Genomic DNA, 27581 nt, shown 5'->3' with positions numbered 1-27581 from the left:
TGGTCTGTCCAGCTGGGTAGCCAGCTCAAAGCTCCCAGGAGGGCAAAAGTGGGCACTGATAAACCGTAGGCCCCAAACTGACACCATGTCAGTTCTACTCTAGTGATTAACGTATTACGGGGGGCTGTGCAGGCACGTGATCTCCAGGGGCTCAGGTTCACTGCGGGCCACAGCGGGGCTGACCACTACCCCTGCTTAGCAGGGGAAAGAAGGTATAGAATGGGGACGTCAGGGGGATACCCTGGGGATACCCCAGGTTCAACCTTGAGTCTCTTGGGTCTGAGAGATCCATTGACTCCTGAAAGGGAGTGAATAGAGGCAATAGGAGGAAATTCCAGAGAATCTCCAGTATGTAGAGTCTAGAGAGATGGAGAGGGTTCAAAAAGGAGACTGAGGGGTCAGTGGAGGGAGAGGACGGGAAGCAGAGGAGCATGAGAGCATGAGGTCACACAGTGTATCAGAGGGAAGGGAGTCTCCACTGCATGGCCTTCCTGCTGAGGGTGAGGAAAAAGCATGCTTGCAGAGGGACCATTACCTTTCTTTTGGTCAAGGTATGATTGGGTAGCTTCCAGGGAGGATGGGGAGAAACAGTGCAGACAGGCAGTTAAGTTTCAAGGAGTTTTGATGCCAAGGAGAGCAGACAATTGGAAGGAAGGTCTGAAATTTACAAGTGTAGTTTCTGAAGATGTTTGAATGCTGATGGGACCCGTCAGGGGAGAGGGTGGAGATGCCTGTGGGAATTTGAAAGGGGAGGGGGCAGGGATCCTGTGAAGGGGCAGATGGCTTGCGCATAGCTAGTATCATTCATCGTTGCAGCAGGAGGCAGGCAGTGGAGTAGAAGTGTGCAGACCCCAGGGACTCGCAGGAGAGCCCTGTGTTCATGCCCATCGCTCTGAGCCTGGATGCATCCCAACTGAGCCACCTCACCTCCGAGTGTCTCCGTTTCCTTCTCTGTAAATTTGGGATAACTGTGGTCAGAACTCTCCTTGAGTGCCCTATGCATATCCCGTCCATCAGGATGCTAGCCAAGATTTTGTACATTGAGAGAGAAACTTGCTGAGAACATTGTGACGTTTCTCTGATTCTTTTTTCTTTAATTTCTTTTAAAAAAAATTTTATTCTTGTTTTTTTGTCTTAATTTTCTCTGATTCTCAAAGAATTGTTTAAATTGTTCTGGTATTGCTGTTTGTAAAACCAAGAGGAGATTTAGTTTGTGGCTGTGGTTCGTGGACCCCCTGGATAGAGAATTGCATTAGGACAGACACCTGCATGCCTGCACGACAACTTTCTCATGGCCTGCATTCACGTGCACGGGTGGGTAGCCTCCCAGCAGACCGCTGTGTTGTCTTGCATGACCTCCTCAAATGGCTACTTGATGATACAGCGGACATCCTAAACGCACGGCTTTTTCCTTTGGCCACAGTGTTTTATTAGGCCACATTTCCAGGCACAGTCACAACATGCACAGATTAACCACATTGCTCTGCTTATGCTCCTTCTTCTCAGGGGGAAGTTTGCCCAGGTCCTCACGGCTCTCGCGGCCAAGAGGTGAACCTTGACCCAGGCTCTGACTCTCCTAGGAGCCGTGGTCTTGAGCCCTGAGGCTATGTGGGACCTGATTCCAACAAATTCCAAATGTCTATATGTAGTAAATATAGAAAAAGTAAAATTTTATTTGAAACTCTTTTCATCCAACAAGTTTTTTTTTTTTTTTTCCTAACAACAGTTTTAATGAATACCTTCTGTAATGTCCCAAGCAGCATGAACTAGGCATGAAGGGAGCTGGCCCTTTAAGGAGACTCAGGAGAATCCTGTCGGCTAAGTGAAGAGACCTCTTGGCAGTGTGGATCCCCTCCTGCTTGCTTTGGAAGACTGGACTTTTGTGTACTTCCTCTGGCTGCCTTAAAGGATTGCCTAGATCCGTCTCGGGGGCTGATCTTGGTCTCCTTTCCTTGCTGTTTGCTCCGGGTGGATTTGCCAGTCTTACTGGCAGAGTATCATGTAGATGGCTCTCCCGGTTACCAAGTTAACTGATGTTTCTTTGGGGAAGTTGCTCCCGCCCAGCCCTTCCTTAGAGGAGGCCCACTGTGCTGCCCTTTGTGGGGAAGGGACGGGCCATCACTCTTTCCGGGGACCCCTTTGACTTTCTCAGTGAGCAGTCAATTGTTTCCAGGTTCTAGGAGCCCAACCCAAAGGGTAGTTCTTTACTTCTAGACTGCTGCCACTTTAATTAATTTTTCTCTGATTCCCAAGTGCAGATCTTTTTTCCTTTTCCCCAAAGTAGTACACGGTCTTAATTATGCTAATGACAGCAGAGGCAGCCCTGACGGATGGCTTGATAAACCCGCAGCACTGCTTTCAGCCCTTTGGCGGCGTCCTTCTGAGCAGCTGGGCCGTCGCTCACCTCTCTGCTGGAGACAGACAGCCCGATGAGTCCTCCCCACTTCTGGGCTCTCGTGTCTACAGTGTCCACCGCCCAAGACACAGATGATTAAGTGACTGGTTTGCAAAGGGACCAAAAAAAAGAATGTCAGGGAGGGACCATAGGCGAAAGAGAATCGACTTTAGAGGGAAGGGTGACGTCTTTGCCCAGGATGGCCACAGTGCTGGCTTGAAAGGCGTGGGTTGGATATTCTGCACAAACAGCAGCAAGAGATAAACAGGGAGACAGTCACCCCATGGCTGCCCCGTTCTCCTCCAGCTCTCCGGGAATTCTGCTTTTCCCAGAGCTGACAGCAACACAGCATCACCAAATGCAGAACACATGCCTAGTGGGTGGGACCCGCAGTTGGCTGTGAGACCACATTCCCTGCGTCTTTTCATTTCAGGAGCATTGTCTGGGACAACTAGTCAATTCCCAGGTGTTGCATCCCTCATAGAGCCTTTTTTTTCTTTTCCTTTCAACTCTTTGTTTTGCACATTTTCCCGTCTACAGCAGAGTTGCAGGAAGAGAACATCGAACTTGCACATACATTCTTCATCTTTATCAGCCAGTTGTTAACATGTTGCCATTTTGCATTTTTCTCTCTTCCTCCTCCTCTCTCAGTCTCTCCCTGCTTCTTCTGGCGGTCCATCACAAGAACACAGGCGCCTGTCTGTCCGTGTTAGTTTTCTGATGAGCCCTTTCAGAGTAGGTCGCAGATGCAGCGCTCCTCCCTGGTGTCCCTCAGTGAGTGGAGCTGGGCAGATCATCAGTTCCCTGACGAGGACATTCTCCTGCACGACTGGGAAGGTTTAACATCGATGCCGTGCTGTTTCCTCCACTCCTGTTGCAGGAAGGGGAACCTCTTCCAGGGCCCGAGAGTGGGCTCTTGTCTACCACTCAGAAATGAATCGTCAGGGGCGCCAGGCGGAGAGCAGCAGGGTCTGGCAACCCAGAGCCGCCCCGCCACGTGGCTCCGCAGACTCGGGTTTTGTGTGATGGGATTAGTTTCCAGGTTGTCTCTGGTGGTGCATGCGTTGCTCCGCCCAGATGGGCGCCAGCGAGAAGGAGGTGGGAGGTGGACGGACACGTGGTGTCTCCATTTGACCTTTCCCGAGCTCTTCCGGTTGCTGGTGGCGTAGTTCCGTGTTCCTTACCAGGACTTCCTGTCGTAAAATAACTCACACAAATGGTTACTATGGTGCCTGGCCAGAGTCTGCGGTTTCAGTATGCTTCCCCTGACACACCCATAGTAAAATTCCCCCCAGTTGTTCCAACAACGCTCTTTGTGGCATGGATCAAAGCGAGAGAGCCCTGGAGACGCTCCAATGGCGGTGTCTGATGGGTACAGTCAAGGAGCCGGTGGGTGGGTTCGCCTGGGAGCAGGAGCTGTGAGGAGAGATCTCCTAGAGGAGGCTGCCCTTGAGCTGTTTCTCATTTAGACAAGGCAGGAGGGAGGGCAGGCAGAGGAGACAGGACTGAACGTGTGTGTGTGCGTGCACGCTTGTGAGGGGAAGGCTGGAGGCAGAAAATGAGGGGTCGTGTGAGACTGGAGAAGATGAGGGCCTTTGTCTCCCACACAGTTTGGAAAGGTGAGCCCAGCTGTGCTGTGGTGTGAAGTGGTGGGCGTGACAGCCGGAGAGGAGGGTGGGTGAGGGGGTGTCAGCTGTGCTCTCCCAGAGAGGGGGCGCCGGGGGTGTGCGTCCTTGGTCCCCAGGAGCTCCTCCCATCTGCATATTAATGCCGGCTTGGGTTTTGCTCTTCCGGCTGTGCTGGGTCTCTGCTGAGGTGTGTGGGCTCCTCTAGTTACGGCTCGTGGGTTCAGTTGCTCTGCAGAAGGTGGGATCTTCGTTCCTAGACCAGGGGTTGAACCCAAGTCCCCTGCGTTGGAAAGCGGATTCTCAAACACTGGGCCACCAGAGAAGGCCCCCGTCTGCACGTGAACGACAGCTTGGGGCTGGTGGATTGCCTTGTCGTCCTGGAAAGAGTCAAATGGACTGGAAAGTGGGGCTCTCGTCCCGCCCTTTCCCCAGGCCGCTTCCTGACCCCCTTGCCATAATCAGGGCCAGGAGAGGGGGTGGCCCAGCCATCCATTCTGATGTCCAGGGAACGCTCACCTCGCTCGTCACTGAGGGAAGGAAGATGCTCTCATGGGTCAGAAGCAGAGAATCGTGGTATCGGGGTGATGGACCCACCTTGGGGAGCAGTTGGGGCCCGAGGTTCCCTCCACATGCCTTCCCTGCCCCCTCCCCCATCTGGCCCCTCACGTGTGAAAGCAGAGGGCTGGCCAGTTTCCCAAAGAGGCTTTCGGGCTTCAGTCATCAGCAGTTTGGGGTTCTGAGCGGTGTTCTTTTCTCCACTTATTTCTTGTTTATGTACGTTTGTATTTGGCTATACCAGCTCTCAGCTGTGGCACACAGGATCTCTAGTTCTCATGTGGGATCTAGTTTCCTGACCAGGGGTGGAATCCAAGCCCCCTGCATTGGGGGTGTTGAGTCGTAGCCACTGGGCCACCAGGGAAGTCCCTTTCTTTACTTTTTAAATTAATTTAACTTCATTGGCTGGAAGGAGGGGGAGTTTAAGGCTGCTTAAATCCACAGCTCCCAACCGGCACAGCCCATGTGGGAGGCGTCCCTGGGGGGACCTCGTGTGGCTCTGTTGGGGGAGGACATGAGAGGCGTAGCCGGGCCCCCACAGAGCATGGGGAGGTGGGGGTGGCTGAACTTGACCTCCTCCCACCCAGAGCCGTAGAAGGCGAGATCAGTGGGGTCTGAAGGTCCCTCTGAGCCGGGATGCGTTTTTCCTGGTCAGCTCGAGTCCCTGGGCTCCGAGATGCTCAAATCTGTCAAGCCGTGGCTCAAAAGAAAATTAGAAGGTCTCCGTTAGTTTGTATGGTTGTGGTTTAGATGTTTCTTCTTGCAGTTTATTAGAAAAAGAAAGAAAGATACTCATAAGAAATGTAAGGACACTTCTGTCGTCAAGAGAGACGTGTTGAACTTGGGGTCCTTCTGTGGCCCGTGGGCTGTGTCACATGTTCATTCTACGTCTGGCTCCTTTTGACTCATCACAGCTGCGCTGTCCTCTGACATCATTTTCAGGTGAAAGATAGAAAAGCGTTAAGGAGGATACTGACCTCTCCTTCTGGTGGGGTGGCCTTTCCCTAGCTTATTCTGAGGTATCGGTGCTTCACTGTTCTCGAGGCTGTCTTGTGTCCGCCTGTCTCTGTCATGTCTGCCTGTCTGTCTCATGTCCGACTGTCTCTCTCGTGTCCGCCTGTCTATCAGGACACCTCGCTTCCACTGTGTCTCCACCTTTCGAGAGGAACGGTCCCAGCGAGGGCCAAGTTGGGGACCCAGTCCTAGGGCTGTGTGTGATATTCCCGGTCGGTGATGCTTTTGAATGGACTGGGGCCACGGATGTGACAGCCGGACAGACTCAGCCACATAGGGAGGAGCAGAAGCCAGCTGTGTGACCTTGGCCAACCCCTCCCCTCACCCGGACAGTGCAAGGGTCAGGACTGGTCTTCCGGTGACCCTAGCGAGAGAGGAGCCGAGTGAGCTGGCATCCCAGGTCAGCACAGGCGTCCCTCGCAGCCGGGCGGGCGCACTTACTGGCTCACAGCCGCCTTGCAGTGAGGTCACTAGGGGCGGCAGCAGGTCGGGCGTGGTGAGGGGTTACCTGTTTCCCAGAAGGCCCCTCACCCGCTTTAGGTGGCCTGATCCCTGGGTTCTGGGCGTTTGGGTTGTCTGGCACACGAGGGACCACTCAGATCCACGCTGGACGAGTTAGGAGTGCCATGGCCCCGATGGACCCTCCAGGTTCCTCGCTGTCTTCAGTCATGGGGCCAGTGACACAGCGGGGGGTGACCCTCTGCCAGGCAGTTTATTTACCGGAAGCGTTTGCTGTCAGCCCAGTCTGCTTCTTCAGAGTTCATTTCTCCTGCCCCAGCCCGTGGGCAGCCTCCACCTGTGGCCCCAGTGCGTGGGAGCCCAGTGGACACTGCCTGCTGGCTGGCCTCGCCTCCAGAGACATGGGCCAGGCCCCTTCTCTGCTCATTTTCTGCCCGGATCCTGATGGGGTTTCTGTACTGCTCTTCCTATAGCAATTTCCAAACAGACACTCTCAGTGGGTGTTGGTCTATCTGGACCACCTTTGACACGGCAGTCGTGAGCCCCAGGATCTAGGTTTGTGGGAATACACCGAGCATCTCCCTTGGCAGGGCCCGAGGGCAGGAAGAATACAAAAAAGCCCTTTGGAGCTGTTTTCCTCACGTCTCTAAATGCTGGAGAGCTGGCTGTTGACAGGGGGCTGCATGTTAGCAAGGCACCAGTTGTGGGGGGAGAGACAGAGGCTGTGGTTTCAGCCCGGATGAGCAGAGAGGAAGACGGCTCAGGACAGTCTCGTCCACGAAGCTAGGTGGGCATCACGGGGGCCACCGCAGCCCTTTCCAGGTCCTCGGATGTTCTGCTGTCTGATCTGTCATGTGTGTGCACATCCGAGGAACCGGCCTTGGCGCCGGCCCTGGGGACCGTGCCTGAGGGGGGTGGCAGCCCCAGCTTTCCCCTGTAAGCGCAGGGCTTGTGGTCTGACCTTGCCTCTTCCGGGCGCAGGTGGTGCTCCCCACGTTCATTCTGGAGAAGCGGTCCTTGCTGGAGATGTATGCCGACTTCCTGGCACACCCCGACCTGCTGCTGGCCGTCACCGCGGGGGCCACGCCCCAGGACCGGGTCATCGGCTTCGTGGAGTATTACCTCACCGCCTTCCACGAGGGCCGCAAGGGCGCCCTGGCCAAGAAGCCCTACAACCCCATCATTGGCGAGACGTTCCACTGCTCCTGGGAGGTTCCCAAGGACAAGGTCAAGGCCAGGAGGACTGCCCCCCCTGCGCCTGTGGGCCACGAGCACCCGATGGCTGACGACTCTTCCAAGAGCTACAAACTGCGGTTTGTGGCTGAGCAGGTGTCTCACCACCCACCCATCTCCTGCTTCTACTGTGAGTGCAAGGAGAAGAGACTGTGTGTCAACACTCACGTGTGGACCAAAAGCAAGTTCATGGGCATGTCCGTGGGGGTCTCGATGATTGGGGAAGGTAAGCCATGCCGAGGGGTGGAGCTGGGCTCCGATGGAGGGACATTTATGTACCCGGTGGGTCCTTGAGGGTGTGCATGCGGAGTCCTTTGTTTTCACTTCATCACAGAGCTGGGGGTAAGTGGACGGGTGGGAACTAGGCTTGGGGTTTCCTCTTTGGGGACCAAGTCCCGGCCCTTTCCTGGTGGGGCCGTGGTGATGGAGTAGGCAGAGTGCAGCTCTTTGCCTGTTAGGCTGCCCACCTGGATTCTTCAGCTGCTCTTCATGTGTGGGCCACCAAACAGATCCTTTTATTTCCAGCTCCGTGTGAATGTTAGAGTTGGCTTCAAATCTGTGAAAACACATCTTCACTCATTCTCATCGGTGTTCTGGCTCACAAACAATGTAGTTGATCAGTCGTGTCCGACTCTTTGTGACCCCCATGGACTGTAGACCACCAGGCTCCTCTATCCTTTAAATTCTCCAGGCAAGAATACTGGAGTGGGTTGCCATTCCCTCCTCCAGAGGATCTTCCCGACCCAGGGATCGAACCCGGGTCTCCTGCATGGCAGGCAGATTGTTTACCTTCTGAGTCCCCAGGGATGCCCTGAGCATCATAGAGCTGCCTATTCACTATCTGCTCATAAATGATTCCCAAGGCAAATCTTGGGATGCTGGACTTGCAACTCTGAATCGAGAACCCAGTGTAATCAGACCATGCATAGATCACACATTCCCCTCTTAGCAGATAGCTGTGAATGCAATTTATTCATTGTTGGAGGAAAACTATAATCATCTTGTTAAATTCAGGTGCCTATATAAGTGTTTCTTCAACTTCTTTCTAGTCATCAGGCCCTTTAAGATTCTGGCCAAAGACTCTGAGAAAAAAGAAATGCAACACAAAATTTGGCTCTTGGCTTCAGGGTATACATGGCTCCTCAGAGGCCCTTCCAGAATTCCAGGAGATTAGAGTACCTCTCATTGACTTAGCAGGCTTTTATAGAGCACCTAATGTATGCCAGCCATTGTCTTGGGAGCCATGAACACTTGAGTGAACAAAACACACGGGAGAAAATGTTTCCTTATGAAACTGTCTTCTGCTGGGGAAATACAATAGTGAGGTGCTTTAGAAGTTGTTGTTCTGTAGAGAAAAATAAAGTAGGGAAGGCAGACCTGGGAATGGGGGGTACAGGGTGGTGGAGCTAGGGGATGGGCTGGAGTGGCAGCTGGATAGACCTCACTTAGAAGGAGACAACTGAGCGAAGACCTCAGGGAGTGATGAAGGACCCCAGGGGTGATGAAGGACCCCAGGGGTGATGAAGGACCTCAGGGGTGATGAAGGACCCTGGGGAATGATGAAGTACCCCGGGGACTGATGAAGGACCCCAGGGGGTGATGAAGGACCCCAGGGGTGATAAAGGACCTCAGGGGGTGATGAAGGACCTCAGGGAGTGATGAAGAACAGGCCTTGCCAATGACCTGCTAAGTGTGTCTGGCAAAGAGAAATACGTCCTGGGGACCAGGGGCAGGGGGTCCCTGCGTGCTGGACTGAGGCAGGAAGTCGTGTGGCTGGAGAAGGGAGGTAGAGCGGGGGAGAAGATGTGGTCAGAGAGGTAACTGTGGCCAGGGCATGTGGGACCCTGGGGTATTCACTGTCACTGATGCTAAGTGAGCTGCAAAGATGAGGGCTTTAGGTAGAAGATTACGTGAACTGACTTGCATTTTAGCAAGATTGTTCCAGCTGCTTGTTACAACTAGATCATAAGAGGGGAAAAGGGCACAAAGAGACCAGTCAGGAGATTATGACGTGAATCCAGGCAGGAGATGGTGGTAGCTTGGGCCAGGGTAGAGATGGTGGGGGTGGTGACATGGGGTGGGAATCTGGATGAATTCTGAAGTGGAGAGATCAGATGTGGGGTGTGAGCGGAAGATGATGCTGAGGCTTTTTGCTTTGTCACTCTGTCGTGTCCAACTCTTTGTGATTCCATGGACTGTAGCCCACCAGGCTCCTCTGTTCATGGCATTTTCCAGGTGAGAATAGTGGAGTGGGTTGCCACGCCCTTCTCCAGGGGATCTTCCCAACCCAGGGATCGAACCCGTGTCTCTTGTGTCTGCTGGGATTCTTTAACAGTAGTGCCACCTAAAATACCACATAATTGTTGATGCTGTTCCCAGCACTATACACTTCATACCCGTGACTCATTTATTTTTCAACTGGAAGTCTCTACCTCCTAATCTCCCTCATCTATTTCTTTCCTCCCCTCTGGCAGCCACCTGTTTGTTCTCTGAATCTGTGCTTCTGCTCTGTTATGTTTGTTCATTTGCTTTGTTCATTTTGTTTTTTTTAGATTCCACCCATAAGTATATCATACAGTATTTATCTTTCTCTGTCTCACTTGTTTCACTTAGCTTAATACCCTCTAGGTCTATCCCTTTTGTCAAAAAGGGCAAAATTTCATTAGTTTTTATCATTATTATGTCATTGTGTATTTATACCACGATTCTTTACCCATTTGTCTGTTGATGGGCACTTATGTTGCTTCCATATCTTGGTTATTGTAAATGATGCTGCTATGAACTTAGGGGTGTATGTATTTCTTCCAGTTAGTGTTTTCGTTTTCTTCGGATAAATACCCAGAAGTGTGATTGCCAGATTGCATGGTGGTGCCATCCTTAGTTTTGGGGGAATCTCTATACTGTTCTCCATTGTGGCTGCACCAAGTGGTATTCCCACCACCAGGGTACAAGGGTTGCCTTTGCTCCACATCCCCGCCAGCACTTCTTATCTCTGTTCTTTTTGATGATGGCCGTTCTGACAGGTGTGAGGTGATAGCTCATTGTGGTTTCGATTTGCATTTTCCTGATGATTTGAGATGTTGAGCATCTTTTCATGTGCCTGTTGGCCGTTAAGCAGAGCAGACTGCTGTGCGTCTGTTCAAATCCTCTACCTGCTTTTCAATTGTTTGGTTTTTTAATGTTGAGATGTATGCGTTCTTCGTCTGTTTGGAATAGTAACCCCTCATCAGACTCATCTGGGTCTTAGATGTGAGCTGAGAGACAGATGACACCAGGCTTTTGGCCAGAGCCGCTTAGAAGGATGGAATAGCCCTTCGCTGAGGTGAGGAGGACCAGAGGGGGTGCTGGTTTGGAAGGAGTGTGCAGGAGTCCAGGTGGGTTATGTTAGGGTTTAGATATTCAAGGGGTGACTTGAGCAGACAGTGACTCTGCATGCTGGGGTTCTGTGGGGCGGACCCAGCTGAGGTTAAAACTTGTCACTTAGGACCTGGAGACTGGTAGGTGTCGCATGTCTGCTGAGTGTAGGGTCGGCCTCTGATGTTCAGGATCTGGGCTTCCCCGTTCCTTACGGGCGGCTGGTAGGGGCCGCGGCCTTCATTCACCTGCACAGCCTGGGACAAAGCTCTTAATGACGTGTGTTGGAAACCGTGTCACACCCTTGCTGTAGCATCTCTGGAGCAGAGCTGGGATTTTCTGCTCTCATTTTTCCTCTGTGCCTGAAAGTTCTCCCTCAGACATCTCAGTGGAGTGCTGAAAGAGGAGGAGGAGTCTGGAGAGAGACTCTACAGGCCCCCTCTGGATCCCCACCCCGGGTCCTCCTGCCATGGACGGGCCTGGGTGGGCTGCCTCTCATTCTGGTGGGCTTTCAGTCTGTCTCAGTCCTTCAGCCCTTTCTTTCATATTAATTAAGTGTGGGCTCTGTAACCCACCGTTTTTCTGACTTTTCACAGAAAATGCTTCTCAGTTCCGTTCAGTTCAGAGGCTCAGTTGTGTCTGACTTTTTGCGATCCCATGGACTGCGACACGCCAGGCCTCCCTGTCCATCGCCAACTCCCGGAGTTTATGCAAACTCATGCCCATCGAGTTGGTGATGCCATCCAGCCATCTCATCCTCTGTCGTCCCCTTCTCCTCCTGCCCCCAATCCCTCCCAGCATCAGGGTCTTTTCCAATGAGTCAGTTCTTCGCATCAGGTGGCCAAAGTATTGGAGTTTCAACTTCAGCATCAGTCCTTCCAATGAATATTCGGGACTGATTTCCTTTAGGATGGACTGATTTGATCTCCTTGCTGTCCAAGGGACTCTCAAGAGTCTTTTCCAACACCACAGTTCAAAAGCATCAATTCTTTGGCGCTCAGCTTTCTATATTATAGTCCCAACTCTCACATCCATACATGGCTACTGGAAAAACCATAGCTTTGACTAGACGGATCTTGGATGGCAAGGTAATGTCTCTGCTTTTTAATAAGCTGTCTTGGTTGGTCATAATTTTTCTTCCAAGGAGCAAGTGTCTTTTAATTTCATGGCTGCACTCACCATCTGCAGTGATTTTGGAACCAACGCCCCCAAATAACAACCCCCCCTGCTCTGTTTCCCTATCTATTTGCCATGAAGCGGTGGGACCTGATGCCTTGATATTAGTTTTTGAATGTTGACTCTTAAGCCAACTTTTTCACTGTCCTTTTTCACTTTCATCAAGAGGCTCTTTAGTTCTTTTTTGCTTTCTGCCATAAGCGTGGTATCATCTGCATATCTGAGGTTATTGATATTTCTCCCGGCAATCTTGATTCCAGCTTGTGGTTCATCCAGTCCAGCATATCCCATGATGTACTCCACATCATAAGTAGGAGTACAATATAAGTACAATAAACAGGTGACAATATACAGCCTTGACGTACTCCTTTCCCAATCTGGAACCAGTCTGTTGTTCCATGTCCAGTTCTCACTGTTGCTTCTTGATCTCCATACAGATTTCTCAAGGCAGGTCAGGTGGTCTGGTATTCCCATCTCTTGAAGAATTTTCCACAGTTTGTTGTGATCCACACAGTCAAAGGCTTTGGCATAGTCAATAAAGCAGAAATAGATGTTTTTCTGGAACTCTCTTGCTTTTTTGATGATCCAGTGGATGTTGGCATTTTGATCTCTGGTTCCTCTGGCTTTTCTAAATCCAGCTTGAACATCTGGAAGTTCACGGTTCACATACTGTTGAAGCTCACATACTGTTGGAGAATTTTGAGCAATATTACTTTACTAGCGTGTGAGATGAGTGCAGTTGTGGGGTAGTTTGAGCATTCTTTGGCATTGCCTTTCTTTGGGATTGGAATGAAAACTGACCTTTTCCAGTCCTGTGGCCACTGCTGAGGTTTCCAAATTTGCTGGCATATTGAGTGCAGCACTTTCACAGCATCATCTTTTAGGATTTGAAATAGCTCAACTGGAATTCCATCACCTTCACTAGCTTTGTTCATAGTGATGCTTCCTAAGGCCCACCTGACTTCACATTCCAGGATGTCTGGCTCTAGGTGAGTGTGAGTGATCACACCATCATGATTATCTGGGTCCTGAAGATCTTTTTTGTACAGTTCGTCTGTGTATTCTTGCCACCTCTTCTTAATATTTTCTGCTTCTTCCCTACCATTTCTGTCCTTTATTGTACCCATCTTTGCATGAAAAGTTCCCTTCGTATGTCTAGTTTTCTTGAAGAGATCTCTAGTCTTTCCCATTCTATTATTTTCCTCTATTTCTTTGCATTGATCACTGAGGAAGGCTTTCTTATCTCTCCTGGCTATTCTTTGGAACTCTGCATTCAAATGGGAATATCTTTCCTTTTCTCCTTTGCCTTTCACTTCTTTTCTTTTCATAGCTGTTTGTAAGGCCTCCTCAGACAGCTATTTTTCTTTTCTTCTTCTTGGGGATAGTCTTGATCACTGCCTCCTGTACAATGTCACGAACTTCCATCCATAGTTCTTCAGGCACTCTGTCTATGAGATCTAATCCCTTGAATGTATTTGTCACTTCCACTGTATAATCATAAGGGATGTGATTTAGGTCATACCTGAATGGTCTAGTGGTTGTCCCTACTTTCTTCAATTTAAGTCTGAATTTGGCAATAAGGAGTTCATGATCTGAGCCTCAGTCAGCTCCTGGTCTTGTTTTTAATGATTATATAGAGCTTCCCCATCTTTGGCTGCAAAGAATATAATCAGTCTGATTTCAGTATTGACCATCTGGTGATGTCCATGTGTAGAGTCTTCTCCTGTGTTGTTGGAAGAGGGTGTTTGCTATGACCTGTGCGTTCTCTTGGCAAAACTCTGTTAGCCTTTGCCCTGCTTCATTCTGTACTCCAAGGCCAAATTTGCCTGTTACTCCAGGTATCTCTTGGCTTCCTACTTTTGCATTCCAGTCCCCTATAATGAAAGGACCTCTTTTTTGGGTGTTAGTTCTAGAAGGTCTTGTAGGTCTTCATAGAATCGTTCAACTTTAGCTTCTTCAGCATTACTGGTTGGGGCATAGGTTTGGATTACTGTGATACTGAATGGTTTGTCTTGGGAACAAACGGAGATCATTCTGTCGTTTTTTGACATTGTATTCAAGTAGTGCATTTCAGACTCTTTTGTTGACTATGATGGCTACTCCATTTCTTCTAAGGGATTCCTGCCCACAGTAGTAGATATAATGGCCATCTGAGTTATATTCACCCCTTCCAGTCCGTTTTAGTTTGCTGATTCCTAAAATGTCAATGTTCACTCTTGCCATCTCCTGCATGACCACTTCCAATTTGCCTTGATTCATGGACCTAACATTCCAGATTCCTATGCAATACTGCTCTTTACATCATCGGACTTTACTTTCATCACCAGTCACATCCACAACTGGGTGTTGTTTTTGCTTTGGGTCTGTCTCTTCATTCTTTCTGGAGTTAGTTCTTCACTATCTCTAGTAGCATATCAGCCACCTACTGACCTGGGGAGTTCATCTTTCAGGGTCCTATCTTTTTGCCTTTTCATACTGTTCATGGGGTTCTCAAGGCAAGAATACTGAAGTGGTTTGCCATTCCCTTCTCCAGTGGACCACGTCTTGTCAGAACTCTCCACCATGGCCTGTACACAGGACTGGGGAAGCAGACTCTGGGAGGGCACAAACAGAAAGAACCTTGTGTACCAGGACCCAGGAGAGAGGAGCAGTGACCTCACAAGGGACTGACCCAGACTTGCCCATGAGTGTCCAGGAGTCTCTGGCGGAGGCATGGGTCGGTGGTGGCCTGCTGCAGGATCAGGGTCACTGCGTGTGGCAGTGCCTGCCTGGGGCCTTTTGAAGGAAGTTGTCATTATCTTCATTACCTCCACCATAGTGGCCTCAGGGCAAATAATAGGGATGGAACACAGCCCCTCCCTTCAATAGAAAATTGGATTAAAGATTTACTGAGCATGGTCCTGCCCATCAGAAAAGACCCAGTTTCCCCTCAGTCAGTCTCAACCATCAGGAAAATGCTTCTAAGAATACCAGACTTCCAAGATTGTGGTTATTGTGCTCAAGGCTCCTTTGGGGGGTGGGTTGTGGGTGGGTGGGGCTGGGGGTGTGGGTTGTTTTTCTTTGCCTCACTGACTTCTTTGCACTGATCAGGGATATTCTGTGATTTTGTTGGTTGGACTTGAAGTGACATTTTTCAGCCCTTCATTCTAAAAATGAGATGGGTCCACTTGAAATTTTTTACTTAACTACATGTGCTAATCTTATTTTTTTAAAATAGTTTTTAAAATTTATTTTGCTGTGTCGGATCTTTGTTGCAGCATGTTGGATCTAGTTCCCTGACCAGGGATCAAACCCGGGCACCCTGCATTGTGAGCGTGAAGTCTTAGCCACTGGCCCAGTAGGGAAGTCCCAGGGAAGCTTTAAATGATTGCCTTAAGGCTGTGGAGTGTTTGGCTGTGATAAAATGCCATTATCAAGTGCTTCATTGTGCCTTGAGTCTTCCTAGTTGCTCCTCAGAGACCTCCCTGAATGGCCTCTCAGCTCTGACACTGAGGGGCCTTATGGGTGACGTTGTTCAGCCCTCCCCAAGGTGACATCGCTCTGTGAAAGGCCAGGTCCCTCTGCTTGGCACCCACCAGATTGCTGGGGACATGCTCATCCAGCTGGTCTGCAAACCCCTGCCCCCCAGAACTCCAGACCAGCGCACAATGCACAGGTCCATGGGGACAGGGCGGGGCTGGTTTGCCCATGAAGGCTTGCACCCCAGGGCCTGCAGACTAGTTCCCTGGAGTCATTTTCCGTGCTTCTGTGCTTTCTTTCCAGAGTCAACGTCCTGTTGGAATATTTTGGTTCCTCAAAATTATTTTAGAGATGTCAGTTTCAAAGTCTTCATGCTTGGCCTTACGTTTATTGATAAATCAATGGGTGGGATTTGAAGCAGAAACCTCCCAGCTTGAGGACTAGCCATGGCCCGGAAAGCTGGATTATTCAGTGTTTTTCAGCTTCTCTCAACTCTTAGGCCAATTAAAAAGGAGCTTTCATTTGTGAGCCCGTTTGCAAGTCTAGTTTTAATATAGTCTTTTATTCGTTATTAGGGACAGATTTTTGTATGCAGTCTTGAAAACAGAGTCTTGAGAAGGCATAATTGCTGGTGATTTAATGAGTGAGGACACATTTATGCGTTTTCAGAAAAGAGCCCAGGAAGGTGGTCTCACCAGTGCAGTATATTAGCCTTGCTCTGGGGCTCGCTCCTCTGATTTCAGTGAACTTGAGGGAAATTTCACCTTGGTTTGGATAGATTTGCAGGAAATTTCACCTTGGTTTGGACAGGTGGAGGCTGCCTCCCACCTGGCTCCCTTCCCCCACGAGCATCACCCATCACCTGACTTTGTGAGTTCCTCTTCATTCCCGAGTGGAAGAAGTACTGCTAAGAATTCACCTGCCCAGAGAGTGGGGAGTGATCAGTATCCTGGCATCGTAGCTGTGTGCTCTTAGCTGAGTTTCAGGGTCACCTTTTCACATCCCGGTGAGGCGTGGGTACCATTACCCCTGCATCAGCTGAAGGGCAGAGGAGTTAAGGTCACCAGGCTGGTGAAGGACGGAGGACTTAGAATGATACAGGGGTCCCCAACCTCCAGGATCGAACGCCTCAATCTGAGATGGAGATGATGTAAATAGAAATAAGGAGCATGGTAAATGTAATGTGCTTGAATCATCCCCAAACCACCACCCCAACCCCCATCCGTGAAAAGATTGTCTTCCATGAAACCGGTCCCTGGTGCGGTGCCAAAAATGTTGGGGATTACTGACCTAAGGTCTCATCTGTGCTCAGTCATGCCTGATTCTTTGCGACCCCAGGGACTCAGACCACAAGCTCATCCGTCCATAGGATTCTCCAGGCAAGAATTCTGTAGCAGGTTGCCATTTCCTAGTCTAGAGGATCTTTCTGACCCAGGGATTGAGCCCGTGTCTCCTGCTTTGCAGGTAGATTCTTTACCCCCTGAGCCACCTGGGAAGGTCTCATCTAAGACTTTTTTTAAAAAATGGTGACATAACGTTATTGGTTAGTTGCTTTTGACTCTTTGTGACCCCATGGACTGCAGCACGCCAGGCCTCCCTGTCCTTCACTATCTCCCGAAGTTTGCCCAAGTTCATGGCCATTGAGTTGGTGATGCTATCTAACCATCTCCAGGCATATGCTCCAGTTAAATACGTTCTAAAGAGCTATAACTTGTCTGATCCTAGCTCACCAAGTTTATACCCGTGAAGGAGAGCAGGAAGACCCAGCACGTGGCGCTCACGGCTGCCGCACGCTCCTGCTCTGCAGAGAGGCCAGCACGGGATGTGCTAATGGGCTGGGGTCCCCAAGGCTGGGAGGGCTGACCACGGTGGGGGGCAGTGTGGACGGCAGGGGTGGGGTGGTGCTCTCGGGGACACCTGAGTCCCCTGGGAGGACTGGACTGCCACGTAGTCCGTCAGCGAGGAGGGCAGGGATGGGGGACAGAGAGCCGCCTTCTCTGGGCCCTTGAAGGCAGGTGACGGAGGCACCCACAGCCTCCTCCTCCTGGTCTCGGGGCCCCTCCTCACTGCCGCAGGCCCTGAGACCTCGAGGGTGTGGCAGCGCTCGGGGAGCCAGAGGCTTCTGAGCAGAACCGGGGCGTGGGGGAGTCAGCGGGGGCCTCATTCTCCCCAGCTTCCACTTCCGGTCCCTGTTGACTTGTTGGTGTTAGATCTGTTCGGCATGAGCTGAAACTTGCCACCTGCCTCTATCTTCAGCAGCTTAATTCTAGGAAGGACGCAAGTAGCCTTGAAAATGAAACTCAGGCCTGCCCATACTCCCCCAGGGTCCTGAGCAGGAGCTGTGAGCAGGGACAAGGAGCAGGTCCTCCTGGGAGACACAGGTCCACCCTCGCCTGCATCTCAGGACAGGGCCCCAGGGGTCGCCTGGGGCATCTTGGCCCCCTGGGCTGTGGGAGGAGGGACAGTGAGGAGGGAGAGGTCTGAGGCGTGGCTTTGGGGAAGATGCTGTAATTTAAGATGGTGCAGAGGTCAGCGTGCTCTGAATTTCGGTGTACCTGGTGGAGTGGAGCCGTGCGGCCTATGCGTTTATGTTACAGGGATTGACGTAATGTAAGAGGGTGAGAGGGAGAGATTCCAGTGTTGCTGCGATCTCTGCCCCTCAGTCCTGCGCCTGTGATCCTGAGTGGCCCCGTAAGCCTGCTTTTCTCAGGGATCCTCGCTTCTCCATGTGCCTCCTGTGAGCACCCGGCCCCGCTGGGGGAGACTGACCCCCAGCCACACGCAGCTGCTCCTGGGCTCACCCGGCCTGCTGTCTGTGCGTCGGCAGGTCTGACTTGACAGGACTTCACCGGGGTGAGGGTGAGGGTTCTGGACAAGCCTGGTCTGTTCCATCAGCTGTGGCTCATGGGCGATTCAAGGAGTTTCCAAGAGTAAACGGAGTGACTCTTCCAGCCCATCTTTACGTGGGCTTTGGAAACTCGGCACTCGTGACCCCGCTGTACCTCCAGACTCTCCTGGCGAGCTCCCCAGGGCTGAAGGGGGCACAGACACACCCACAGTGTCTCTCTGCTGGGCAAATTCTAGCTCGATGGATTGATTGATTTTTTTATTTTAATTTTATTGTCGGCTGTACGCAAAGTGACTCAGTTCTATGTATATTCATATACACACATTCTTTTTCATATCCGTTCCCACTATGGTTTATCACAGGATACTGGCTGTAGTTCCCTGCGCTATACAGTGGGACCTTGTTGGTCATCCATCCTATAGATAATAGTTTGCATCCACTAACCCCAGCCTCCCACCCCACCCCTTCCTCAGCTCCCTCTCCCTTGGCGACCACAATTCTGTTCTCCATATCTGTGAGTCTTCTTATGTTTCGTTGCTGTTGTTGTTGTTCAGTCACTAAGTTCTGTCCAATTCTTTGGGGTCCCATGGACTGCAGCATGCCAGGCTTCCCTATCCTTCACCATCTCCTGGAGTTTGCTCAGATTCATGTCCATTGAGTCGGTGATGCCATCCAACCATCTCATCCTCTGTCCTCCCCTTCTCCTCTTGCCCTCAGTCTTTCCCAGCATCAGGGTCTTTTCCAGTGAGTTGGCTTTTCGCATCAGGTGGCCAAAATATTGGATCGTCAACTTCAGCATCAGTCCTTTCAATGAATAGTCAGGGTTGATTTCCTTTAGGATTGACTGATTTGATCTCCTTGTTGTCCAAGGAACTCTCGAGAATTCTCCAGCACCACAATTTGAAAGCATCAATTTTTCGGCACTCAGACTTCTTTATGGTCCAGCTCTCACATCTGTACATGACTACTGGAAAAACCATAGCTCTGACTATATGGACCTTTGTCTGCAAAGTGATGCCTCTGCTTTTTAATATGCTGTCTAGGTTTGTCAATGCTTTTCTTCCACGCCGCAAGCATCTTTTAATTTCATGGCTGCAGTCACTATCTGCAGTGATTTTGGAGCCCAAGAAAATAAAGTTTCTCACCATTTCCATTGTTTCCCCATCTATTTGCCATGAAGTGATAGGACCAGATGCCATGATCTTAGTTTTTTGAATGTAGAGTTTTAAGCCAGCTTTTCACTCTCCTCTTTCACCCTCATCAAGAGACTCTTTAGTTCCTCTTTGCTTTCTGCCTTTAGAGTGGTGTCATCTGAGATTGTTGATATTTCTCCCGGCAATCTTGATTCCAGCTTGTGGTCCATCCAGCCTGGCATTTCGCACAGTGTATTCTTCATATAAGTTAAATAAGCAGAGTGTTTCACAGATAAGTTCTGTTTGGTAGATAGGTTCATTTGTGTCATAGTTGAGACCCCACATATCAGTGGTACCATGTGGTATTTATTTGTCTTTCTCTGTTTGGCCTACTTCACGTGGTATGATCATCTCTAGTTTTATCTGTGTTGCTGAAAATGTGATTTTATTCTTTTCACGGCTGAGTAGAACCTAGGCCTGTTGACTTAGATGCTTATCTAGCCTCATAGTGAAGTGCCAGCTGAGTTTTCATTTCTTCACTCTCACCGAGGAATGCTCAGTGAGTAGTTGTGAAGGCCGGAGCCCCAGGCAGCCAGAAAGGGTCCCCAGGGTGCACTGAGCCTCCTTATTCTTCCCGGTGGAGGAGCCAGAGGTCCAGGGAAGGGACATCACTGATGTTCCTGGTCGCGTGGATTGGGCGGAAGCACACCTTGCCCCTTGCCAGGCCAGCATGGACAGGAGTGGAGCTCGGAGGGCACTTCTACAGGAGGCAGAGCCCCAGGCGGGGTGGGAGGCCGGGAAGGCTCTCACAGGGAGCAAACCTCAGGAAGCCCATCCTGCCAGTTCCCAGGCCTCTGCCAGGCAGGGAGGCACTGGGCCTCGGGGGGGAGCGCAGCAGGCGAGAGCTGGACAGTGATGCTCCCGCCATCTAGCAGCCTGGGGAGATGGTGCATGCAGCCGTGGTCACAGCGGCCTTTGAGAACTTGATCCAAACTATCGTTCTTTTCCCTAGAAAAAGAGAGAACCCCACGTCATTTGCAAGAGGATCAGAGCTCTCCAAGTCTAGTGCTCGGCTTCCAGGGTGGGCTCCCCTAGGTGGTGGCAGAAGCAATGCACTCTGATTGCTAACTTCCTGAGAACCTTTGAGGGTGTCTCTGTTGTCCTCAGAATAAAGGCGGAACTCGTTAGCAGGCTTTTTCGAAGTTTAAAGATGCAGTCTGGCCCCTGTAGACCGAGCAGCCTCCCTTTCTCCCCCAGGGGCCTTTTCTCAGCCCCCGTCACCCCCACCCCGTCCTCACCTGGCTTCTTCCCACCACAGGGCCTTTGCACATGCCTTCCTCAACCTGAGACTTTCCCCTCCCGTCCTCCCCCACTCAGCCCTTAGCCCAGTTTCTGTGTCCCTTCCCCAGGGAAGTCTGTCCCGCCAGGTCAGCTCCTCCGCTTGCCTCCTCATCACAGTCATGGTTCTGCTGGCCCCTCAGTCACACCCACCTTTCTTTTCACCTTCTTGAGGGCAGAGAATGAGTCAGTCTGGTTCGCTGTGTGTTCTGGGTGCCTGACACGCAGCAGAGGACGGTACGCAGAGGAGCGGCAGGTAGACAGCTGGCCTTTGCGGAGGCGGGAGGCCTGACGTCCGTGGCGGGAGCAGGTTTGGTTTCTCATCTTTGCACCTTCTGGGCCCCAGTGACGCAGCACGCTCAGCTTCTATGCCCTGGTGCCAAATCAAATCTCAGAGGCCAAGTTCTGGGTGAGGTAGAAGAGAATAGCTTTATTGCTTTGCCCGGCAAAGGAGGACACGGTGGGTTCCTGGCCTCCAAACGGTGTGTCCCAACCCAGGAGGATGGGATGAGGAGTTCAGTAGTTCAAGGGTGGGCTTGCTGACAAGATGAGGCTGTGTGCAGGGTCCACATGTCTCCTCTACATCTGTGGCTCTACTCCTGCCCTGGAACTAGGTCCATCTGCGCTGTTTTTCTAGATTCCATGTATATGTGTGAATATATGGTATTTGTTTTTCTCTTTCTGACTTACTTCAGTCCGTATGACAGACTCTAGGTCTGTGCACATCTCTCTGAATGACTCAGTTTCGCTCTTTTTTTGTGGCCGATACTCCACTGTACACGTGTACCACACCTCTAGTCCATCCATCCCTCGGTGGATGTGTAGGTTGTCTGCGGGTCCTGGCTGTAGTCAGTAGTGCAGATGCTCCTTTCTTGGTCAGCAGCTGTTCGGACTTGCCCTTTGGACCTCCGGGAAGGTCCGGGGGGCTGGAGTCTCGCCGATGAGGAGCGGGGGCCCCACGGAGCCCCGCAGGGCCCCGCTGGGTCTCAGCAGCCACCCTCCGTGCGGCGTGGCGAGCCTGACGCGCCGTCTGCCCCCAGGTGTGCTGCGGCTCCTGGAGCACGGGGAGGAGTACGTGTTCACCCTGCCCAGCGCCTACGCCCGCTCCATCCTCACCATCCCCTGGGTGGAGCTCGGAGGCAAAGTCAGCATCACCTGCGCCAAGACCGGCTACTCGGCCACCGTCACCTTCCACACGAAGCCTTTCTACGGCGGCAAGGTCCACAGGTAGGCGGCGGCCGGGGCCGCCCCGGGGCCGTCTGATCACGAGGCCCCAGGTCCCTTCTCTCCATCCGAAGCCTGGTCTCCGGGGCAGAGTTCTGACCCCTTCCCAGTCCGGCGAGGTGCAGAGATCAGGGCTTCTGGGGTCACTGTCAGCTCTCACTCCCCAGGCCTCCGCCTGATCTGTTCTGACACAGTCGGTCCATGAGCTCCACGCAACACCCTGAGTCCCGTGTCTTTGAGGGCAGGACTCTTTCTCTCCTTTGGGAAGCTAGGAAGCATGCCTTAAGACGTGGAAGGAGACGGCCGCTGTTGGAGCGGAGCGTCACCTCGTTTTCATGGTTCTGGCTTTAAGTCTCTCCCCCTTTGGAGCAGATCACTGGATAAGCAAGCCCCCGCCTTTTACCTTTCCCTTGGAAAGTTGTCCTGGGTGGCGTTCCCCTAGGGGTGTTGGAGTGCCCCCCGGACAGTGAATCCCCTCCTGGCCATTTCAGGCTGGACACACTGGCTCCTAAGAGCCAACTGTGTGTGTCTCTCCCCAGTTCTGCAGCCCCTCATCCCGCCTGGTGGCTTGAGATCCGCCAAGGTTGGGGCAGGGAAGGAATTCACGAAAGGGCTGCAAACCGGGTGTTTCCCCCGTGGCGAGCCGGTTGTTAAAGCGTGACCGGCACAGCACAGACGCCCTTCCCACAGGGTCGGCCAGAGGGTCCTGGGTGCACCCTGGGCCCCCGCCGTGTCCAGGCTCAGGGGGAATGCTTCCAGGCCTGTGTTCAGAAACTCCACGTTCATCCGGAGCGTGGCCTCTAGGAAAAGAGGACCCGGCCTCCTCCACCTCCCATTCCTGCTGTGTTGTTCTGCCTGCAGCAGGCTCCTAGGGAGAGGGAGTGGGCTCTGCCTTCCCTGAGAGCTGAGCCCCTGATCCCCGGGCTGGGTGGGCGAGGCGAGGGACCACACACCTCCACCGGGACCCTGGTAAACCAGGCTGCAGGGAGTCGCCCTCATTTAGTGATCGAAAAGTTCTGAGACTCTTACGTTCTTTTGGTGGTTGAGGTGTACACTATTATTATTACTAAAAAAAAAAAATTTTGGCCGCATCCCACAGCATGCAGGATCTAGTTCCCTGACCAGCGACTGTAGTTCCACCAGGGTCGAACCCACCACCTTGCCCTGGAAGTGTGGAATTTTAACCACTGGACCGCCAGAGAGGTCCCAGAATGTACACTGTTAGGTGTGATTTGAGGAAGAAGGGTGATTTCCACCCCAATAATAACATTTTGCAAAACCTTTGCATGTTTATTAAAACTAAGAAATTGATGAGATTCAACTAAAGAACTCACAATAAAGATCAATAAAGCATGTATAATTTTAAACTGCCTAATTTATTGTCAAAAATCAATAAAACAGTATTAATTGAAAACAAACTGAGAAAACTGAGGAGGGGATAAATTAGGACTTTGGGATTAACAAATACATACTTTATATAAACAGGTAAACAACAAGGACCTACTGTATAGCATAGGGAACTCACCTCAGTATCTTCTTAAAACCTATAAGTGAAAAGAATCTGAAAAAATATATACATGTTCATGTATGTGTGTGTAACTATATGAACCACTGTTTTCTTGAAACTAACACAACATTCTAAGTTAAGTATACTTCAATTAACAAAAACTAAGCAGTTAACATTGCTGCATCCTTAGACTTTATTCAGATCTACCTGTTGGCCCACTGATGCTTTCCTTATCTGCTCAAGGATGTTAGATTACATTTTAAGAGCTAGTCTTTGAGCAAAAGAGCAGCCCCATTAAAAAAAAATCTGCCCATGTGAGCACACCTGTAGAAATCAGTCTGTGCTCTGATAGACTCACAGTGTGTTCACGGCACTCTTCGTTCATTCAGGGTCACAGCAGAAGTGAAGCACAATCCCACCAATACCATCGTGTGCAAAGCCCACGGGGAGTGGAACGGGACCCTGGAGTTCACGTACAACAACGGGGAGACCAAGGTCATCGACACGACCACACTGCCCGTGTACCCCAAGAAGATCCGCCCCCTGGAGAAGCAGGGCCCCATGGAGTCCAGGTGGGGCCAAGCGTTGCTGTCTCAGCACGTGACCCTGGCAGACCTCAGCACGTGACCCTGGCAGAGAGGACGTCCCAGGGGACGGGGCCAGAATCATGCTCTGATTCCTTTAGCGCTATCCTCTGGGTGTCACTCAGAAAGAGACTGGTTGTCGCTTTCAGTTTAGTTGTTCTGCAATCATGGGGCAGAATGTGAAGACAGCCCAGCCCGCCCGGACTTTACTGCCTGTCTTACAAGAAGTTGTCAGCTCTGCTGGTCTGTTATGTAATCACTAAATTAAGTACAGAGAGATGTTAGTAATCAAAAAACCATGCAATTAAACAATGAGATACTTTTTTTTCTTACCAGATTAGCAACATAATTTAAAAAAATTCTGTGCTGGCAAAACTGTGATAAAATTGACACTCTGTGTCTTGTGCAGGAAGGTGCCAGGTTTGCTGCAGGGACCAGTAGCTTTAAAGTAGTGACTTCTCCTTTATCTTATAGTCTGCTTCTGGAATCTCATCTTAGGGAGACTCCTTCAATTCACAAAAGGTTTTAAAAATGAAATTTGGGTATGTTTTTTTCATTAAACACCAAACAGAAACCATCTAACAGTGCAGTGATTTGGAGAAAACAGGTTAAGTGAGTAAAGGAGAATCCACTCTGTCACATGAATATTCTACAGTCACTTAACGTGATGTTTATGCAGGTATAGAAGCAGAATCTTCTGGAAATGTGCAATTAAAATTTTTAAATCCAGGAGTTCAGGCAATTTTGCCCCACAAGCCAGATTGCACCTTGTAAACAATTTTTGTAAAATTTTGTGGGAACACTGCCGTGTTCACATGTTTGCGTCTTGTTTACGGCCACCGTCTTGCGACAATACTAGTGAAATAGTAGTGACCAAGACCACATGGCCTGCAAAGCCTAAAATGTTGGCTCGCTGGCCCTCTACAGGAGAACGTTTGCTGGCTTCTGCTCTTTTTTTTTTTTTTTTGATTTTTGGAAAATGTTTTTTATTTTTTTTATTTTTTTTTCAGTTACTTTATTTATTTATTTTTTTTTCAGTGGGTTTTGTCATACATTGACATGAATCAGCCATATAGTTACACGTATTCCCCATCCCGATCCCCCCTCCCACCTCCCTCTCCACCCGACTCCTCAGGGTCCTCCCAGTGCACCAGGCCTGAGCACTTGACTCATGCATCCCACCTGGGCTGGTGGTCTGTTTTACCATAGATAATATACATGCTGTTCTTTCAAAACATCCCACCCTCACGTTCTCCCCCAGAGTTCAAAAGTCTGTTCTGTACTTCTGTGTCTCTTTTTCTGTTTTGCATATAGGGTTATCGCTACCATCTATTTAAATTCCGTATATATGTGTTAGTATGCTGTAATGTTCTTTATCTTTCTGGCTTACTTCACTCTGTATAATGGGCTCCAGTTTCATCCATCTCATTAGAACTGATTCAAATGAATTCTTTTTAACGGCTGAGTAATATTCCATGGTGTATATGTACCACAGCTTCCTTAAAAATATGGAACGCTTCACGAATTTCCGTGTCATCCTTGCGCAAGGGCCATGCTAATCTTCTCTGTATCGTTCCAATTTTAGTATATGTGCTGCCGAAGCGAGCACTGGCTTCTGCTCTTACTGAAAAGCATGCTGCTCTATAGAAAGATGACATGGGATTAACATGAAATCACAGATGACCCCGTGAAAGGGTTTGCCATGACCAGAAGAGTTTGCCACCAAATTGGAACAGTGTTTATTATGTGGAAATGAAGCCAGGGATACCAGTGTGTGTAAATCATACGTTGTCACCGAGTTTGCTAGAAAGAGGGCTGCGGTGTTCGGGAAATCTGGCTTTGAGCTAGGAGTCATCCACTGGTGCCCGTTGATGAGAGTGTAACCTTCTCTGTGTTGGGAGGGCATGAACCCAGCCCAGTGAGCCGTGATGGGACGCGACCCCCGCCCACGTGGCCTCCGATGACGCCTCCCCCCAGTCAGGAGCCCTGCGGTCCCTGTCACAGCCCCACTTGTTTCTGGCGTGGCTGTTGATCACCAAACCGTGATTCCCGTGGGCTGAGCTTCCGAGGACGTCCGTGCCTTAGCTGGTCCTTAGGAAGCCTCTTGGAGCCGGGAGCTCCGGCCCCTGCCTGGAGCAGAGCGGATAGGGGATGGAGTGTGGAACAGGAGAGGGGCGGGGGTGGACGCTTCTTGTCTCACACACGTGGACTCCCTGCCACGTGGAGCTGGGCCGTTGGCAAACCCAGCCACCCATCTTGTTTCCCGTGGTGGGAATGGCCCAGAGGTGCGGTGCCTGCCGTTCGGAGCACCTGAGCCCGCTTACATGCCGGCCAGCCAGGCCCCACCTGTGGAGGCCAAGGAAGGCCCGCCTGGTGGCCTCAGCCCCATAGGGGCCCGGCCCCCACCTGCCCCGTGGCAGGGAACCCCTGCCCCGTTGTGGGAAGAGAAGCTGCTTTTCATCAGCCACCCCCGTCAGCATGCTCACGATGCCCCGAGCCTGGCCTGCGTGCTCCTCGGGGTGCTGCTGACCACCCCTGGCCTCTAGGACCTCCCTGCTCTCCATAAGGGATCCCCTGGGCTTCCTTTTTGCTTTTCACGCTGACCTGCGCCTACCCTCCCAGCCCTGGAGGCTTTTCTGCCCTGCGTTTTGGCCTGAAATTCAGTGCCTTCCCAGGTGAGCCCTGGCTTGCCCCTCTAAGGGGCTCCGGGTGGAGCCTGTGAATGAATGGGCTGAGCCCTTGATGTGGGCTGGCTCCTTGCTCACCAGCCGCGGGGGCTCTCTGCCCTCTAGTTTTGAGGCCGCTATCCTATGATGGGACTTGTCAGGGGAAGTCCTGCCCTGGGAGCACCCCCACCCTGGATGTCGGGGCACCCGGTTGTTCCCTCTGCACGAGATGTGTGTTGAAGGTGGGGGCAATGGAAAAGCCAGTGTGAGGCAGCAACCAGCCCGCCCTGTCTGCTTCCCAGCCCCCTTTCCTCTTTGAGCCCACCTCTTCCCCTCTAAGCTCTCAGGGTGTGGTAGAGAGAGCGAGGGCTGGGAGCCTGCTTAGAGCTGGCTTCCTGCCCCGCTCCAGAGCTTTCTCCTGTGTGCGCTGGGAGCCAGGACGCCACTGTCCCCAGCGCTTTGTGGGGTGGGGCAGTGACCGGGGCAGGGGCGGGGGCGGCAGTCTGGCCTCTGCAGCCTGAGCCCAGCTCCCGTCTGGACTCGGATTCCCCAGGAGGGCTGCCGCCTTGGCCGGCTCGGCCACTCCACTGCTGACTCCCTGGCTTAGGAGCTAACAGGGCGCCTGTGCTCAGCCTGCTGCAGAGGCATCCGTGTCCCCCAGGCCAGGGAGGGCGTGCTCGCTGTGGAGAAGTCTGCTGTTTCCTTTGTGCGGAATCTGGGCCTGTCCTGATATGAGAAAGTGAGGAAGTGTCCCCTTCACCTAAATGCGGGTCCTCCCCCTCAGCTCCAGCACAGGGTGGGACTAGGGGGGAGGTGTTTCCTGAGGAGGGAAGCCGATGGCTTCTCCAGTAAACGAATGAATGAATGAGTCTAACTTTGCATGTAGACACTGGCAGGTGGTGGATCCTCTGGTGTCTGTAACTCCTAGTATGGGGTTCCCCTGCGGGAGCAGCCACTGTTTACATCCATCAGCTTGCTGACCTCCGGCAGCTGGCTGCCCTTGGTGGG

The 27581-nt window shown here is 51.4% G+C and overlaps 1 protein-coding gene and 1 non-coding gene across 2 annotated transcripts in view; one reads left to right on the top strand and one right to left on the bottom strand.

Moving 5' to 3' along the window:
- Window positions 1-27581, top strand: part of OSBPL10 (oxysterol binding protein like 10) — a 311518-nt gene that overhangs the window by 279933 nt on the left and 4004 nt on the right. Inside the window, exons 8-10 of the mRNA XM_065932925.1 lie at window positions 7033-7510; window positions 21633-21819; window positions 23713-23895. Coding sequence (XP_065788997.1) covers window positions 7033-7510; window positions 21633-21819; window positions 23713-23895 — 848 coding nt within the window. The remainder of the gene's footprint in view (window positions 1-7032; window positions 7511-21632; window positions 21820-23712; window positions 23896-27581) is intronic.
- Window positions 25410-25516, bottom strand: LOC136167978 (U6 spliceosomal RNA). The gene has a single exon (XR_010663147.1). It is a non-coding gene; the product is annotated as a U6 spliceosomal RNA (small nuclear RNA).

Source organism: Muntiacus reevesi, chromosome 4, assembly GCF_963930625.1.
Source record: "Muntiacus reevesi chromosome 4, mMunRee1.1, whole genome shotgun sequence".
Lineage (NCBI taxonomy): Eukaryota > Metazoa > Chordata > Mammalia > Artiodactyla > Cervidae > Muntiacus > Muntiacus reevesi.
Note: the sequence above shows the minus strand (reverse complement) of the source record. Positions and strands in the feature narration are given on the sequence as shown.